The following is a 17,680-nucleotide window of genomic DNA, read 5'->3' as shown; positions in this document are numbered from 1 at the left end:
CAGCAGCAGCAGCAGCAGCAGCAGCAGGAACTGCAACTGCAACAGCCGCCAACTGCTGCCAAAGGTGAAAAACCAGAGTTGGTAACACAAACACACAGATACTCGTACAGACAAGGGCTTCCAGAGCCAGCCACCACCACCGAAAGTCAACACCAACACAGAGAGGGCTCGTTTTGATTCGGCTTGCTGCCACACACACACACACACACACACACACAGAGCATTATGTGGTAGTACCTTTTTTTCGGGCCAAGTAGTCAGTCGGCGACAACGCTTCACCGTTGGCTCAATTTAGAACCGAGCAATCGGACAAAGATTCAGTCAGGTGCGAAGCACCGAGCGATACGGACGTGTTCGTCTCCAGAGAGTAAAAGAATTACCCACAAAACCCTCAGATATTTGTATAATAAAAACAGATCCGTTAAATCCCAAAGATCAGCTCAACAAAAGTGAGATTTGTGAAGTGACCAGAGAAAAAAATAAAAATAAATCCACCAAATAATATAAACAAATTGAGCCCAGTGCAGACACAGTGAGAGCGAAAAGCTTAGAGCCCCAAAAATGAATCATTTGTCGCCGCCGCCATCGCCGCACTCGCAGCAGCCCAGTCCAGCGGGTTACTCGGGACCAGCGCTGGACAAGCAGTGGATGCAGCGGGCATCCGCCTTCAACACTGTGATAGCCTCGGCAGCAGCCCAGAAGCTGAATGGAAGAGGTGAGTGCAAGGATCAAACAAACAAAACAAAACAAGAAACCAAAAGATCTCTCATGGGCATCGCATAGTTTCCAATGGCCTGGAGAGTAGCTCCTCCTTTAATTTGGCAGATGGGACTACTATTATAGTATAATCTAATCTGCCAGCATAGATCCCATAATAGTATTTTATCGAACCCATTTCGATCATCTCTCCTGCAGATCTGCCCTTCCTCTATAATCCGCTGCTGTACTCCAGTGCACTGCTGTGGCCACAGTTTCTGCTGTCCTCCGCCACAGCTTTGGGGACGCCTCTGACGCCCATGACTCCCAAGTCCCCTGCCTCCATAGTGTTGGGTCAGCGGGATCGGGACTATGCTCTGACCCCCGAGAAGGAGCAGGAAGTGCAGCACACCACCACCACCACCACCACAAGCAACAACAACAATAACAAGCAGTTGTTGCAGGACCAGGACGAGGATATGCCATTGAACCTGAGCACCAAGGAGCGCAGCAAGTCGGAGCAGTCGGAGCAGGAACAGGAGCACTACCACAGCCATCCACATCATCACCATCGCCATCAGCACAACAGCAGCAGCAACAGCAGCAGGAGCAGCACCAGCGGAGGCAGCCTCAGCGATGCGGAGGCAGTGCATCCCATGGCCGCGCTGAATGTCACACCGCCACCCCTGAAGGCGGTCAATCTGAAGAGTACGGGAACCCCCCAGCAGCAGAGACAGAGATCGCAGGGAAACATCATTTGGTCGCCAGCCTCCATGTGCGAGAGATCCGCGAGAAGGGAGCAGCAGAGCGAGTACAACGAGTACAACGAGGAGGATGAGCCGCAGGTGGATCCCATTGTGAGAAAGTTCAAGTACGAGCGACGGTCGGCAGCCTCCGTCTCCTCCCTGCAGTCGCCGATCTCCTCGTTATCCGCACCCCAGGCCACGCCTGTCCAGGACATGGACTTCGAGGTGGCACAGCAGCAGCTGTACGCCCATCGCAGCGCCTTCATGGCCGGCCTCACGGGCAACAATCTTGAGCTGCTCACCCAGCACCTAAAGTCCCAGCAGCTTCACCAGCAGCAGCAGCAGCAACACATCAAGGATGAGGCAGCCAGCGAGCAGCAGGATAACCGCTCGGCAGCGGCGCTTATGGGCCTGGTGGCAGCCGCCGAATTCGGTTATATGCGTAATCAACACCAACAACAGCAGCAGCAGCAGCCACAGCCACAGCAGCAGCAACAGTTGCAACATCATCAGCAGCAGCAGCAGCAACATCCTGATTCGACCGCCACAGATGTTGCGCGTCGATCCTCCTCCTCGTCCTCATACCAGGGCGAGTGCGAGGAGAAGCGCAGCGGCAGGAATTTCCAGGTAAGCCCAGTCAAACAGGATATCGAATCGGGGAACTGGGACTGGGACTGGGACTAGCGGAAATGTTTCAGAGATTGCCTGAATTGAGGCTCACCAACAGCATCGATCTGTGTAAATCTGTGAGCAGTCGAGGCACCGTCTCCCCGTCTCTAATGGGTTTATCACGTGTCCAGTTCTGGGGGGAGCGTACCTGGCGTACCTCCAGCCATTTTGGTGTAATACTTGCATTGCATAAGACCCCGCGGCTTGCATTGCGTGTCTTTGGCAATTCCCTTGTGTTAATTGTTTCATATTTCGTCCTCGAACTGTTTTAATTGTCCTCGGAGATATCGATAGTGCTAGACAACAAACCTCCCACCATTATTTCAATTTGGAAAAGTGGCACAGCAAATACTGTAATAACACCGTCAGGACAGGACAGACAGGCAGGAGAGACAGGGGAGACGCAGCTCTATGGAAATTCAATTAAGTTCCATCGAAATCACGCAATTAGTTAATCAAATAATTTTGATTAGTGGAGTGCGGGGGTGCTGGAGGGACACTCTTTCGGAGGATTTATGTACAAATTACAATCATAATTGTCATTTCGATATTGGATTGTCCCCCTTTTTTCCAACGCATTAACCCGGCCAGTGCCGGGGGCACACGACCATGTGGAATTCGAGAAGGCTTCTTCGCTTATGGTCGAGCCGGGCTCATGCTCTGACTACCCCCGATGTCATATTGCGTTTATATCCATCAACACCCGCCGCGAGTCCGATGTCGATGTCGATGTGGATGTCCCTCTCCGCTTTTTTCACACATCCATCGGGGGTCAGTCAGAGTGAAATGCGATAGGCCGGGCCGAAAAAAAAAAAAGGTTTCCAGGCCGCTCGCCATATGGCCGAAGACAGTTGCCGGAGAGTGTCCAGAGACAGTCGCGCAGGCGCAGTTTTTATATTGTTTTTATATATGTATATAAATTGAGTCTTATTTTTTTGTCTGTAATTCCTTACATCTGTTACCCTGTAGGAGGCCCACCCGGCTGAGTCAGACTTTGGGGTTTCTCCCCCCCCCCCCACACCGCCCCTCGTATTTTTTGTGCTTCGCCAACTTCCGTTTCGTTGTCGAAGCTAAGCAAATTGACATTATGGCTCAGAGTCGACTCGAGTCGAGTCAAGCCGAGCTTAACAATAGAGCAACTAATTGGGTCTAGCCCATATGGAGATATTGGTGTATTGGTGGATATTGGTACTGGATATGGATATGGGGCTATGGGGATATGGGTCCACTCAAATGCAATCCGCAAATAGAAAATCCCAAAAAGCAAGAAAGAGAAAAATACATAAAGAGTGAAAGAAATTTAAAAAAAAACAAAAAACACACAGAAACAGACACTTGTGTCAATTTACAATATGCGTAGAGCATGTTGGGTTTTTGGAAAAAAATGTTTCACTTTTCCACCAGTTCTTTTCGGTGTTGTTGTTGTTTAATAAGTGTCGCCCACGTAGCTGGGGAGCTGATGAACGATTTGAGTCGGGGTGTTGTTCTGGTGCTGGCTGTGAGAGTGTGTCAATGTTTAGATACGAGTACATGCATGTTGCTGCAACACGCAAACTGTTTAAACATTTAATCTGACAACCGAAGATGTTACAGGGAGCTCGATCATCCAATCCCCGATCCCCGATCCACAGTCCCTAATCGATCCAGTCTGACCGTCACAGCTGTGTTTGGCCTACAAATATCATCGTTTCACTCACTCGCGCAGCCCACAGAAAGTATCTCACTTGAGATTTAGCTGAATCCCTACCCTTCCCTGCCCCCCCTCCCACTATTTGATTAGCTGTTTTCTTCGCAGTTAAATGCAAAAATAAGCTAGAGAATCTATCGGGCCAAAATTTGGCTTTGGGTTTTACCTCTAGTTGGGTTGGCTTCGTCGTCACCTGTCCGACAAATATTTGTGCACTCACAAATCTAGTTTAATTCCTGTGGCTGTTGAGAATTTGGCACGATCAGACAACACAAAGCAGAGAGTATATATAGACCTGATATGTGTGGGTGGGATATTCCCATTTCAGATTTGGCTTTTTGGGGATACAGGCTGTTCAAATAGGGGACATTTTTCGGGCCGGGGGCTTAAGCGTGACTCGTACTATTTGAAAATTAAATATTTAAATGTTTCTGCTTCTCCTTTGTTCGTTGCAGTGCAAACAGTGTGGCAAGTCTTTCAAGCGTTCGTCCACCCTCTCGACGCATCTGCTCATCCATAGCGACACCCGGCCATATCCCTGCCAGTACTGCGGCAAGCGGTTCCACCAGAAGTCCGACATGAAGAAGCACACATACATACACACGGGTAAGTTCCCAGCTCCAAGGGTTCCATTCAAATCAGAATATTCCGTGACACTTGCCCTATGCAAATGTGTCAAAACCCCCGTCCCAAAATCAACTAGTGGCCAAGATTTCTATCGCTATCGCTCTTCAATTTGTCTAATTGCTGTAAAGCTGCGCCACCGGCCGACCCCACAATTAATAAACGTTGCACAATTTTCATTTAGCTAATTGTTTATTGATTTCCCTCCGATTCCAGGCGAGAAGCCGCACAAGTGCACGGTGTGCCTGAAGGCCTTCAGCCAGAGCTCGAACCTGATCACGCACATGCGTAAGCACACGGGCTACAAGCCTTTTGGCTGTGGCCTCTGCGATCAGTCGTTTCAGCGGAAGGTGGACTTGAGGCGGCATCGGGAGAGCCGCCACGAGGAGGCACCCCTCGACGATCTGAAGCCCCCCACGCTGCTCAAAATGGAGGTCAGCAGCAGCAGCTGTTGACAGCCGCTACTCGTTATCCACCGAACACAACCGAGCTCCCACGTGGATCGGATCCCAGTATTAGCTGAGCACATCCAGAAAGAAGAGCGGAGTAGGAGTAGGAGGAGGAGGAGGAGGTGGAGGTGGCCCGTCTAAGTCGCTGCTAGGAAGCCAAAGTTTGTTTTCTCTTGGCCTTCGCACAGATGAACCATTAAAGAGATCTTTTGTTAAGGGTGCCCTCCCATTTGTTAGCTAAGACATTTGCTCAATTTTAGCCCTAAGCCCCTCCCAATGTAAATAGTTACCCAAACAAGACTTATTCTTATATGTATATGTATGTGTTACAATCTAGCATAATAACTAACTTAATTTATTCGATTAACGTTTATTTATTTGGATTAAACTTAACCCCAAATTGGCAGCTAAACGTACCAAAGAACAACCAACCAGCAAACCAGCAGCAAGAAATTTCCCAACTGGAACCCTTGAACAGCAACACTTGTCCAAATTTTTTATCCCAATTTATTTAAGTTGATTACACACCCCCAGAATAATTAATTTATACGAATTATGATGCATCTTTTAGTTTATTCTAATTTTATAATTTATCCAATGATTTTTATAACTATAATTATAGTTTATAATTTAGTAACCTATGATTTTTTGGAAAATAAAGTTGAAAGCTAAAAGAAAAGAAATTTGAAAAGGATTTCTCAAGGTATTTGCCTAAGTGCGGCAAAGGAAAAGAGATATGAATATGCAATGAAATATCTTCATAAATATGGGTTAAATATCTCATTATGTATCTCTGCCCCTCAACCCGAATATGAGGCATTCCATAGCATCAAGGACACATGCTACTCCTTTGAAGTCCCCCACAATTTATTACAAATTGTCCAAAGCGTTCCAAATATTTGTTTTTTTTTTTCGGGATCTTGGCCGAAAACCTGATTTTATAGATAAATTCCTGCACGTACTCAATTGATGGGGAATAAGTTGCTTCGTTCCTGTTCCTGTTGCTGCTGCTGCTGCTGCTGCTACTGCTGCTACTGCTCCTGTTTTCGTTTACCGGGTGACGCGGTGATCTTTGATCTGTGGTCCATGTGGCATCCTGGGAATGCCCTTTGTAAGCCGCCGCGTTACAGCAGGTACTGCCCCTGCTCCTCCGCCCCTGCGCTCCTTTGGGAAAACGCCAATAAGTGTTCGAAGTTCGAACTAATTGCAGCCGAAATAAAGTGAGAAAAGGAGTGAGAGCAGATCGGGACAGGGACAGAGGCACAGAGGCAGTGGTCATTGAGGATTGCTGATCGCAATTTTCGGTAATCGAAATGTCCAAATGCATTTTGCGGCACTTTAAAACGCCCGAAATGAAGTTTGGCAGTTTACAAATCACCGACTCCCCTCATTATCGCCATTCATCGTTGGCCGCAATCAGAAATCAGCGAACGAACAGTCGTCGAAGGATTTCACTCAGACGATTCCCCCCAGAACTGGATCCGGGCTTTGGCACGCCACAAATTGATCGAAATTGACAAAATATTGAACCACAAAAAAAGGAACGACAGTGAAGGAGAAAGAGAGAGAAATATGCAGTTCAATTGCTGCCACAGAAAAATGCAGTTCAAGGACTTTTCGGCAAGTGCCGACAAAGTAAGTCCAAAGAATGGCCAGAGAATGTAGACACAACATGTGACCTGGCCCCTTCGGTCGTGCCATAGATGAAAGTTTTGCTTAAACGTCAGCCAGGCAGGTGAAGAAACAAAGGGACGATTATCAAGGTTAAGTTTTACAAAAAAAAGGTGGCTGATTGTGGAGAGGGCTTCCAGCTTTTCGATATGTATTCCAGATAGTCAGGAAGAGTCATAGATTACATGGAAGACATTGTAAGAAAGTCCCCTTGCGGCAGATATATATACATTGCAGATGGCAGTTCTACCCTGATCCAAAAGTACTCAATTTAGGTAAGGATGTTCTCTCTTTCATGAAAGTGAAAGTGATCAAATATCTTTACATATCCAACAGTATTCGCGGAGACTTTAGAGAACCGATAAGATGTAGAGATAAATGCATAAACACTCGATGCCATATGCTGGAGTGTCACTCTCCAGCTACAGCTCTAGCTACAGCTCTCGGTTTGTTCACCCCTTTTTCCGCGTAACACCTGAGCCCACATAATTTGTCATGCCGTTTGGAATTTATTCAACAGCCAGCCCACGAGTCGGGCAAGCCCCCATGAAAAACAAAAGAGCACCAAAATAAAAAAAAGAACGAATTGAAATGAAATGAAAGCTGCAACCCCAAAGCAAACAACAATAAGAATCGAGGGAAAACTCTTGGAGGAAAAAGGTGAAGAGGAAATTGATCTTAGAAGTGGTGCTTGAAGAGGCCTAGACAATCGCATTGAGCCCGCAACATGAGCATGTGCACGTCCTTTCCCTTCTATTCGGTTCGGTTCGGTTCCGTTTTCCGGCTGCCCCTAGCCTCAGCCCCTAACCCCGAGACAGAGTCACCTTTTGGTCTGGTCTGTCTCTGTGGCAGGGCAGGTGACTTTTGACTTTGGCTATTAATAAAAATAATAGTTGCGGCTAAAAAAAAGGTGAAGAGCCCGGGCCGCGTGCAGCAAGAGCAAAAAAGATGTCTTAGGTCAGTTTGGTTTTGGTTCGGTTCGGTTCCTGGGTTCGGTTCGATCGCAGCTCGGCTGCTCGTCTGCAGGTGAAGCGAGGCCGGGCCGGGCCGGGCTCACAATTAAAATGCGGAGGGGATGGATGCATCTGAACAGAAAAGGCACCTGTAACACACAGATAGAGCGAGATGGGGCTCAAGAAGGACCGACAGCGGCTCAACATTACATCGGCTCATTTATGTTTATGTCCTTTCATTGTAAGCAGGCCGAGGAGCTGCAGCCTGGCGCTGATTCCGATTCCAATTCCCTTTTGCCTGGTCCAAGCACCAAGCACCTGCTGCCGTCCCAGAATCCTGGAACCTGTCGTCGTGGCTTGGCGCTCAATTATTGAGCCAGGACGAGCGTCTCGACGCGTGCTCAAAGCCGGTTTGCGGCCAACATATGCCAGGAGGCAAATTACAACAGCAGCAGCCAGCCAGACTCAGCCCCAGAGCCCAGACTTACAACCAGTACCAGTGCGGGGCACTGAGTCTGAGTTGACATGGGCCACACGACACCAGGAGCGGCAGCAGAAGCCAAAAGATGCAACAGTCATAAAAATCTTTCGCATCCGAGAGACAGACAGACCGCAAAAACATTCGAGTAGATGGCAGAGAGATCTGCATCTAATCTAGGCCCTCAGGGGAGTCCATGCCGTGTGTGTTTTTGAGCCACAAGCTGTCGCTTAATGTATGTACGAGTACTCCCAGATACGAGATACAAAATCCACACACACATCGATCGGTGACGGAGACGGAGGGGCAGGAAGGAATGGAAGGTGCAACAACAATTGTAAGTGCACCTCTGCACCTGTCACGCTCGATCGATATTACAAGATCGACTTGTCGGCCAGGCCAGTTCAGGCCAGGCCAAAAGTGACCCAATTTTAACAGGCCTCCGGCTTCGCTCGGTTCCCTCTCCCTTGTCAGGCTGTCGCTTCTTCCCTTTTGGCCTTTTGTGGAATTGAAACTGATAAGTTATGATTGCTTCGCTTTTCTTTGATTGAGCATTGTCACCTGGCTGGCTCTGGACTCTTGTAGGCAATTGATTGTTAAATGATGAACTCTAATGGGGAATAGTATGATATTAATGGACACTTAAGGACAGGTGATGCCAGCAGGGGATTCCTTTCCATATTCAATGGTCTCCGACTCCTTACAGTAGTCACATTTTGATTAGTTCTGCATGCGAGCAAGTGTAATGACTTGGAGTTGTGCTAGCAAGGGATGTGGATAAATTAAGCTTGGAATGTGTCTAATTTGGATTGGTCTAGTCAGCAAAGGATCCTCTTGAGATTGGAAGCGAATCAGACATCAGCCAAGGCTGGGCCGAGACTGAAGGCGAGACTGATGGAACCAAAGCGGCGGCACAAAGAACAACATCAGTTTGGCCAAGTTCGCTGGCCAAATCGGAAGCAACGCGAAGCCAAGGGAATGCCGTGTCAATGACTAGTCTACAAGTTGGAGATTAGTCCTGAACCGCCCGCCCCTACCCAGGGGTATCTTGAGGGCGGAGGAAATCTTAAGCTCTTTCGACTTGAATGCAGCGAATGCATTGACAAATCCAAGTCAAATATGCAAATCAACCCTCTGGGCCAAGACAGAACGAATTGTGAAATCTATTTAAACAGCTTAATTGGCAAGAGAAGCCAGGAAAAGAGATGGCCACAGCAGGGTAGGGTAGGGTAGGGTAAGCAGGGGAAAGTGAACAGTCAACAGTCAACGATCCGAGGGCTTAGCAAAAGGGTTGCAGCAAGACGTTGAATCGGGCCGAAAGCAAATGTCAAAACAAAACAAAGCAAAAACAAAGCCAAAAGCCAAGTCCCGGCAATTAAAATGACAAAATCTAAACACGAAATTTTGTACGGATTTTGTGAGAAAAGGTGCAAAGTCAAAGCGACGGAGGCAAAGGTGGAGGCGGGAGGGAAGACCCAAGAGTGCACCGGCGGGAATGGGGAATGGTGAATGGAGAGGGGGTAGGGGCCTCGGATAGAGGCCGATCTCAAGGTGTTTTCGGTTTTCAGGCTTAGTCCGAAATCAATTGTGGCATGGGCCTAAAACACAGATTATAGACAGATTTTGAGGCAAACAGCAGACGGAGGCACGCACACAATGAGCAACAAATTGCGGCCGAAGATGCAACGCACACACGATATCCACACACAAAGGAAGATGCCACAAGAGGCAGGATCAGCAGGTTGAGGCGCGAGGCAAGTCATTATAAGAATTTAAGCGCACCTTTTCGTTTTGTCTGCGCATCCAGATCCCGATCCCCGACATTCGGACTGGGATTCGGGCAGGCGACAGGTGCTCACAAGATAAGAAGAGCGAGCAAGCGAGAGAGCAGGAAAGCGGGCGAGAGCATAGCGGTAGATGATTTGGATCGTTATCCTGCTATTCTGGTCCTTCTGCTGCTGTTCTGCTGCGGCTGCTGCTGTGCTGCCGCCGCTGCTGCTGCTGCTGTGCCAGATTCGACCCAGGGCATGGAAGGGCTGACTGCCTGCCCTGGCTGGCAAATTAATTCCTTGCCATATTTTATAATTCAACAGATGACACGAGCCAAACGAAGGCCTCGCTCCAGGGTGCAGCGAGAAGCTTTGGCTTTAGCTTTGGCTCTGACTTTGGCAAGAGGGTCCCGGTTCGTTCGCTTGATTGGTCGGTACCTTTGGGGTCTTCTCGGGTCTCGATCCCGGTCTCAGTCCCGGTCCTGGACCTGGTGCTGCTTATTGCGGCTCGTTTGTGGCACAAGCCACATGCCACCGGGAACAAGGACCTCACCTCTCATTTGGCCAACCCTCAGAGGGTTCTTTTCCACAGAACAAGTACATATGATATGCAAAGAGCTTTGCTCGGTTAAAAGTTGGAAATGGATTTAAATTTTATAGCCCGAAAATACATTCATATCTTTCTCAACTATTAAGGGAAGCGGAAAGCATCGACTAAGAGTCATTGAATCTAGTGTAGAGCATACAAGATTCTGGTATGTCTCGTCCCGTTATCTTCTGCCTTACTTGTTTGAGGATTTTTCACTCTGCTTGAGACAGTTCGACCCCTTGGGGCACATTTGCTTAGTTTATTTGAAAGTGCAACAGTTTTTTTTGTTGTTGTTTTGGGTAAAAACAGTTTATTGAACCCACCCGAGGGCCCGAGATGACAATGACCTTTTGTCTATGCGATCTGCACATTAGCAGGGGTTGCAAGTGGCAAGTTTTGCGAGTTCGACAGCCTATAACTGCATTTTGGCAAAGAACAGTTAAGGGGCCAGCAGCTACAGGTGGAAATCGTGCGCTTGTCACACTAATTTCTCAAAGTTCAGCCCGGGTTCGGCTTCAGTTCGGGGGCTGTATCGTGTCCGTTCGTCGGTGGCTTTTGTTTGTAGTCCGCTTGTTTGCCGTTTACTGCACTTTCACAGTTGCACTCCTGTCACTTTTCGTTGTTTAATTTGTTGTCGGCTTTTGGGCCACAGTCGTCTCCGGGTTCGATTTGCCCAATACGAGTGTGTGCTGGCAACGCATAATTAGACGATAGAGACGATACTCTTGGCAGTGTGTGGTGTGGCCATTGAACTTGTCCAAGTCCAAACAGCGAGGATCAGATCATTAGAGTGCGGCAGGAGTTTGAGTTGGCTCGGCAGGTTGAAAAGTTGAATGAACTAGCCCAGAGTTCGACGACGGCATGCGGAAGGATAATGACAGCAGGCAGGTAGGGACAGGGACACTTTTAAAGGAAAGGCACACACATGAGTAGTCAAATAAAGGATCTGTTGTCGCTCTCCCTCTCCTCTCAGATGACGTCTATCATTTCAAACAAATGTAAATCTGTGTTTTTCGCGAGACTTTGCAGTGATTTTTAAAAAGAGACATATATAGAATTAGAAAAGAGCAACAGAACAGAGAATTCGTGTTTGAGCTCTTGAATTTTTTGGTATTAAATTGTAATCAATTAAATTTTAATATATTTTTTCTTAATTTTGAATTTTGATGTAGATTTGACCTACTCTACATTATCTCTACATAAACTATACGCGAATGTGCCGCCATCTGTGACACATTACTTAAGGAGTTTCTTACCTATACTTGCCGCGCCCTCTAGTTTTTTTTTGCTGCGATTTGATACTCAAAACTGCACTCAAGTTCCCAAATTTTCCCAATTGGTCTCCAGATTTTAATCGTTTTTTTCACTCAATAAAAACTAAGTTATATTATAACTTATTTTTCTCATTTTCTACCTCCACTTTCCACCGCTCAAATGGCAGAAAAGGGTTAAATTCAAATCTGAGATACCAGGCGCACAGAAGTCAGCAGAAGGTCGCTGCTTTTTTTAAATTCCCGGGTTTTCTTGTTTCTCTTTGTATTTCGTTGCTCTCTCTTTTCGCTCTTCTTTTTCTCATTTTCTGCTTCCACTTTCCACCGCTCAAATGGCAGAAAACCGGTTAAATTCAAATCTGAGATACCAGGCGCACAGAAGTCAGCAGAAGGTCGCTGCTTTTTTTAAATTCTCGTTTTTTCTTGTTTCTCTTTGTATTTCGTTGCTCTCTCTTTTCGCTCTTCTTTTTCTCATTTTCTGCTTCCACTTTCCACCGCTCAAATGGCAGAAAACCGTTAAATTCAAATCTGAGATACCAGGCGCACAGAAGTCAGCAGAAGGTCGCTGCTTTTTTTAAATTCTCGTTTTTTCTTGTTTCTCTTTGTATTTCGTTGCTCTCTCTTTTCGCTGTTCTTTTTCTCATTTTCTGCTTCCACTTTCCACCGCTCAAATGGCAGAAAACGGTTAAATTCAAATCTGAGATACCAGGCGCACAGAAGTCAGCAGAAGGTCGCTGCTTTTTTTTTAAATTCCCGGTTTTTCTTGTTTCTCTTTGTATTTCGTTGCTCTCTCTTTTCGCTGTTCTTTTTCTCATTTTCTGCTTCCACTTTCCACCGCTCAAATGGCAGAAAACGGTTAAATTCAAATCTGAGATACCAGGCGCACAGAAGTCAGCAGAAGGTCGCTGCTTTTTTTAAATTCTCGTTTTTTCTTGTTTCTCTTTGTATTTCGTTGCTCTCTCTTTTCGCTGTTCTTTTTCTCATTTTCTGCTTCCACTTTCCACCGCTCAAATGGCAGAAAACGGTTAAATTCAAATCTGAGATACCAGGCGCACAGAAGTCAGCAGAAGGTCGCTGCTTTTTTTAAATTCCCGGGTTTTCTTGTTTCTCTTTGTATTTCGTTGCTCTCTCTTTTCGCTGTTCTTTTTCTCATTTTCTGCTTCCACTTTCCACCGCTCAAATGGCAGAAAACGGTTAAATTCAAATCTGAGATACCAGGCGTACAGAAGTCAGCAGAAGGTCGCTGCTTTTTTAAATTCTCGTTTTTTCTTGTTTCTCTTTGTATTTCGTTGCTCTCTCTTTTCGCTGTTCTTTTTCTCATTTTCTGCTTCCACTCTCCACCGCTCAAATGGCAGAAAACGGTTAAATTCAAATCTGAGATACCAGGCGCACAGAAGTCAGCAGAAGGTCGCTGCTTTTTTTAAATTCTCGTTTTTTCTTGTTTCTCTTTGTATTTCGTTGCTCTCTCTTTTCGCTGTTCTTTTTCTCATTTTCTGCTTCCACTTTCCACCGCTCAAATGGCAGAAAACGGTTAAATTCAAATCTGAGATACCAGGCGCACAGAAGTCAGCAGAAGGTCGCTGCTTTTTTTAAATTCTCGTTTTTTCTTGTTTCTCTTTGTATTTCGTTGCTCTCTCTTTTCGCTGTTCTTTTTCTCATTTTCTGCTTCCACTTTCCACCGCTCAAATGGCAGAAAACGGTTAAATTCAAATCTGAGATACCAGGCGCACAGAAGTCAGCAGAAGGTCGCTGCTTTTTTTAAATTCTCGTTTTTTCTTGTTTCTCTTTGTATTTCGTTGCTCTCTCTTTTCGCTGTTCTTTTTCTCATTTTCTGCTTCCACTTTCCACCGCTCAAATGGCAGAAAACGGTTAAATTCAAATCTGAGATACCAGGCGCACAGAAGTCAGCAGAAGGTCGCTGCTTTTTTTAAATTCTCGTTTTTTCTTGTTTCTCTTTGTATTTCGTTGCTCTCTCTTTTCGCTGTTCTTTTTCTCATTTTCTGCTTCCACTTTCCACCGCTCAAATGGCAGAAAACGGTTAAATTCAAATCTGAGATACCAGGCGCACAGAAGTCAGCAGAAGGTTGGCTGCTTTTTTTAAATTCTCGTTTTTTCTTGTTTCTCTTTGTATTTCGTTGCTCTCTCTTTTCGCTGTTCTTTTTCTCATTTTCTGCTTCCACTTTCCACCGCTCAAATGGCAGAAAACGGTTAAATTCAAATCTGAGATACCAGGCGCACAGAAGTCAGCAGAAGGTCGCTGCTTTTTTTAAATTCTCGTTTTTTCTTGTTTCTCTTTGTATTTCGTTGCTCTCTCTTTTCGCTGTTCTTTTTCTCATTTTCTGCTTCCACTTTCCACCGCTCAAATGGCAGAAAACGGTTAAATTCAAATCTGAGATACCAGGCGCACAGAAGTCAGCAGAAGGTCGCTGCTTTATTTAAATTCTCGTTTTTTCTTGTTTCTCTTTGTATTTCGTTGCTCTCTCTTTTCGCTGTTCTTTTTCTCATTTTCTGCTTCCACTTTCCACCGCTCAAATGGCAGAAAACCGTTAAGTTCAAATCTGAGATACCAGGCGCACAGAAGTCAGCAGAAGGTCGCTGCTTTTTTTAAATTCTCGGTTTTTCTTGTTTTTTCTTTGTATTTCGTTGCTCTCTCTTTTCGCTCTTCTTTTTCTCATTTTCATTTCCACTTTCCACCGCTCAAATGGCAGAAAACGTTTAAATTCAAATCTGAGATACCAGGCGCACAGAAGTCAGCAGAAGGTCGCTGCTTTTTTTAAATTCTCGTTTTTTCTTGTTTCTCTTTGTATTTCGTTGCTCTCTCTTTTCGCTGTTCTTTTTCTCATTTTCTGCTTCCACTTTCCACCGCTCAAATGGCAGAAAACGGTTAAATTCAAATCTGAGATACCAGGCGCACAGAAGTCAGCAGAAGGTCGCTGCTTTTTTTAAATTCTCGGTTTTTCTTGTTTTTTCTTTGTATTTCGTTGCTCTCTCTTTTCGCTCTTCTTTTTCTCATTTTCATTTCCACTTTCCACCGCTCAAATGGCAGAAAACGGTTAAATTCAAATCTGAGATACCAGGCGCACAGAAGTCACCAGAAGGTCGCTGCTTTTTTTAAATTCTCGTTTTTTCTTGTTTCTCTTTGTATTTCGTTGCTCTCTCTTTTCGCTCTTCTTTTTCTCATTTTCTGCTTCCACTTTCCACCGCTAAAATGGCAGAAAACGGTTAAATTCAAATCTGAGATACCAGGCGCACAGAAGTCAGCAGAAGGTCGCTGCTTTTTTTAAATTCTCGTTTTTTCTTGTTTCTCTTTGTATTTCGTTGCTCTCTCTTTTCGCTGTTCTTTTTCTCATTTTCTGCTTCCACTTTCCACCGCTCAAATGGCAGAAAACGGTTAAATTCAAATCTGAGATACCAGGCGCACAGAAGTCAGCAGAAGGTCGCTGCTTTTTTTAAATTCTCGTTTTTTCTTGTTTCTCTTTGTATTTCGTTGCTCTCTCTTTTCGCTGTTCTTTTTCTCATTTTCTGCTTCCACTTTTCACCGCTCAAATGGCAGAAAACGGTTAAATTCAAATCTGAGATACCAGGCGCACAGAAGTCAGCAGAAGGTCGCTGCTTTTTTTAAATTCTCGGTTTTTCATGTTTTTTCTTTGTATTTCGTTGCTCTCTCTTTTCGCTCTTCTTTTTCTCATTTTCATTTCCACTTTCCACCGCTCAAATGGCAGAAAACGGTTAAATTCAAATCTGAGATACCAGGCGCACAGAAGTCACCAGAAGGTCGCTGCTTTTTTAAATTCTCGTTTTTTCTTGTTTCTCTTTGTATTTCGTTGCTCTCTCTTTTCGCTCTTCTTTTTCTCATTTTCTGCTTCCACTTTCCACCGCTCAAATGGCAGAAAACGGTTAAATTCAAATCTGAGATACCAGGCGCACAGAAGTCAGCAGAAGGTCGCTGCTTTTTTTAAATTCTCGTTTTTTCTTGTTTCTCTTTGTATTTCGTTGCTCTCTCTTTTCGCTGTTCTTTTTCTCATTTTCTGCTTCCACTTTCCACCGCTCAAATGGCAGAAAACGGTTAAATTCAAATCTGAGATACCAGGCGCACAGAAGTCAGCAGAAGGTCGCTGCTTTTTTTAAATTCTCGTTTTTTCTTGTTTCTCTTTGTATTTCGTTGCTCTCTCTTTTCGCTCTTCTTTTTCTCATTTTCTGCTTCCACTTTCCACCGCTCAAATGGCAGAAAACGGTTAAATTCAAATCTGAGATACCAGGCGCACAGAAGTCACCAGAAGGTCGCTGCTTTTTTAAATTCTCGTTTTTTCTTGTTTCTCTTTGTATTTCGTTGCTCTCTCTTTTCGCTCTTCTTTTTCTCATTTTCTGCTTCCACTTTCCACCGCTCAAATGGCAGAAAACGGTTAAATTCAAATCTGAGATACCAGGCGCACAGAAGTCAGCAGAAGGTCGCAGCTTTTTTTAAATTCTCGTTTTTTCTTGTTTCTCTTTGTATTTCGTTGCTCTCTCTTTTCGCTGTTCTTTTTCTCATTTTCTGCTTCCACTTTCCACCGCTCAAATGGCAGAAAACGGTTAAATTCAAATCTGAGATACAAGGCGCACAGAAGTCAGCAGAAGGTCGCTGCTTTTTTTAAATTCTCGTTTTTTCTTGTTTCTCTTTTTATTTCGTTGCTCTCTCTCTTCGCTCTTCTTTTTCTCATTTTCTGCTTCCACTTTCCACCGCTCAAATGGCAGAGAACGGTTAAATTCAAATCTGAGATACCAGGCGCACAGAAGTCAGCAGAAGGTCGCTGCTTTTTTTAAATTCTCGTTTTTTCTTGTTTCTCTTTGTATTTCGTTGCTCTCTCTTTTCGCTGTTCTTTTTCTCATTTTCTGCTTCCACTTTCCACCGCTCAAATGGCAGAAAACGGTTAAATTCAAATCTGAGATACCAGACGCACAGAAGTCAGCAGAAGGTCGCTGCTTTTTTTAAATTCTCGTTTTTTCTTGTTTCTCTTTGTATTTCGTTGCTCTCTCTTTTCGCTGTTCTTTTTCTCATTTTCTGCTTCCACTTTCCACCGCTCAAATGGCAGAAAATGGTTGAATTCAAATCTGAGATACCAGGCGCACAGAAGTCAGCAGAAGCTCGCTGCTTTTTTTAAATTCTCGTTTTTTCTTGTTTCTCTTTGTATTTCGTTGCTCTCTCTCTCTTCGCTCTTCTTTTTCTCATTTTCTGCTTCCACTTTCCACCGCTCAAATGGCAGAGAACGGTTAAATTCAAATCTGAGATACCAGGCGCACAGAAGTCAGCAGAAGGTCGCTGCTTTTTTTAAATTCTCGGTTTTTCTTGTTTCTCTTTGTATTTCGTTGCTCTCTCTTTTCGCTCTTCGTTTTCTCATTTTCTGCTTCCACTTTCCACCGCTCAAATGGCAGAAAACGGTTAAATTCAAATCGGAGATACCAGGCGCACAGAAGTCAGCAGAAGGTCGCTGCTTTTTTTAAATTCTCGGTTTTTCTTGTTTCTCTTTGTATTTCGTTGCTCTCTCTTTTCGCTCTTCTTTTTCTCATTTTCATTTCCACTTTCCACCGCTCAAATGGCAGAAAATGGTTAAATTCAAATCTGAGATACCAGGCGCACAGAAGTCAGCAGAAGGTCGCTGCTTTTTTTAAATTCTCGTTTTTTCTTGTTTCTCTTTGTATTTCGTTGCTCTCTCTTTTCGCTCTTCTTTTTCTCATTTTCTGCTTCCACTTTCCACCGCTCAAATGGCAGAAAACGGTTAAATTCAAATCTGAGATACCAGGCGTACAGAAGTCAGCAGAAGGTCGCTGCTTTTTTTAAACTCACGTTTATTCTTGTTTTTTCTTTGTATTTCGTTGCTCTCTCTTTTCGCTGTTCTTTTTCTCATTTTCTGCTTCCACTTTCCACCGCTCAAATGGCAGAAAACGGTTAAATTCAAATCTGAGATACCAGGCGCACAGAAGTCAGCAGAAGGTCGCTGCTTTTTTTAAATTCTCGTTTTTTCTTGTTTCTCTTTGTATTTCGTTGCTCTCTCTTTTCGCTGTTCTTTTTCTCATTTTCTGCTTCCACTTTCCACCGCT

The 17,680-nt window shown here is 44.9% G+C and overlaps 1 protein-coding gene across 1 annotated transcript; it reads left to right on the top strand.

Moving 5' to 3' along the window:
* Positions 1 to 337: 337 nt before the first annotated feature.
* LOC111070582 (zinc finger protein sens) lies at positions 338 to 5,459 on the top strand. Its single transcript, XM_022361243.2, has 4 exons — positions 338 to 715; positions 916 to 2,069; positions 4,254 to 4,404; positions 4,639 to 5,459. Exons 1-4 carry the CDS (start codon positions 562 to 564, stop codon positions 4,875 to 4,877), a joined length of 1,698 nt encoding a protein of 565 aa, XP_022216935.2. The 5' UTR covers positions 338 to 561; the 3' UTR covers positions 4,878 to 5,459.
* Positions 5,460 to 17,680: the final 12,221 nt, after the last annotated feature.

The sequence above is a fragment of the Drosophila obscura genome, unplaced genomic scaffold, assembly GCF_018151105.1.
Source record: "Drosophila obscura isolate BZ-5 IFL unplaced genomic scaffold, ASM1815110v1 contig_1, whole genome shotgun sequence".
Taxonomy (NCBI): domain Eukaryota; kingdom Metazoa; phylum Arthropoda; class Insecta; order Diptera; family Drosophilidae; genus Drosophila; species Drosophila obscura.
Note: the sequence above shows the minus strand (reverse complement) of the source record. Positions and strands in the feature narration are given on the sequence as shown.

Bases quoted from the DNA above. Each gene is read 5' to 3' on its own strand.
- LOC111070582 (XM_022361243.2), top strand. From the start codon at position 562: ATGAATCATTTGTCGCCGCCGCCATCGCCGCACTCGCAGCAGCCCAGT. The intron at 716-915 runs GTGAGTGCAAGG...TCTCTCCTGCAG, and splicing joins CCAGAAGCTGAATGGAAGAG to ATCTGCCCTTCCTCTATAAT. The intron at 4,405-4,638 runs GTAAGTTCCCAG...CTCCGATTCCAG, and splicing joins GCACACATACATACACACGG to GCGAGAAGCCGCACAAGTGC.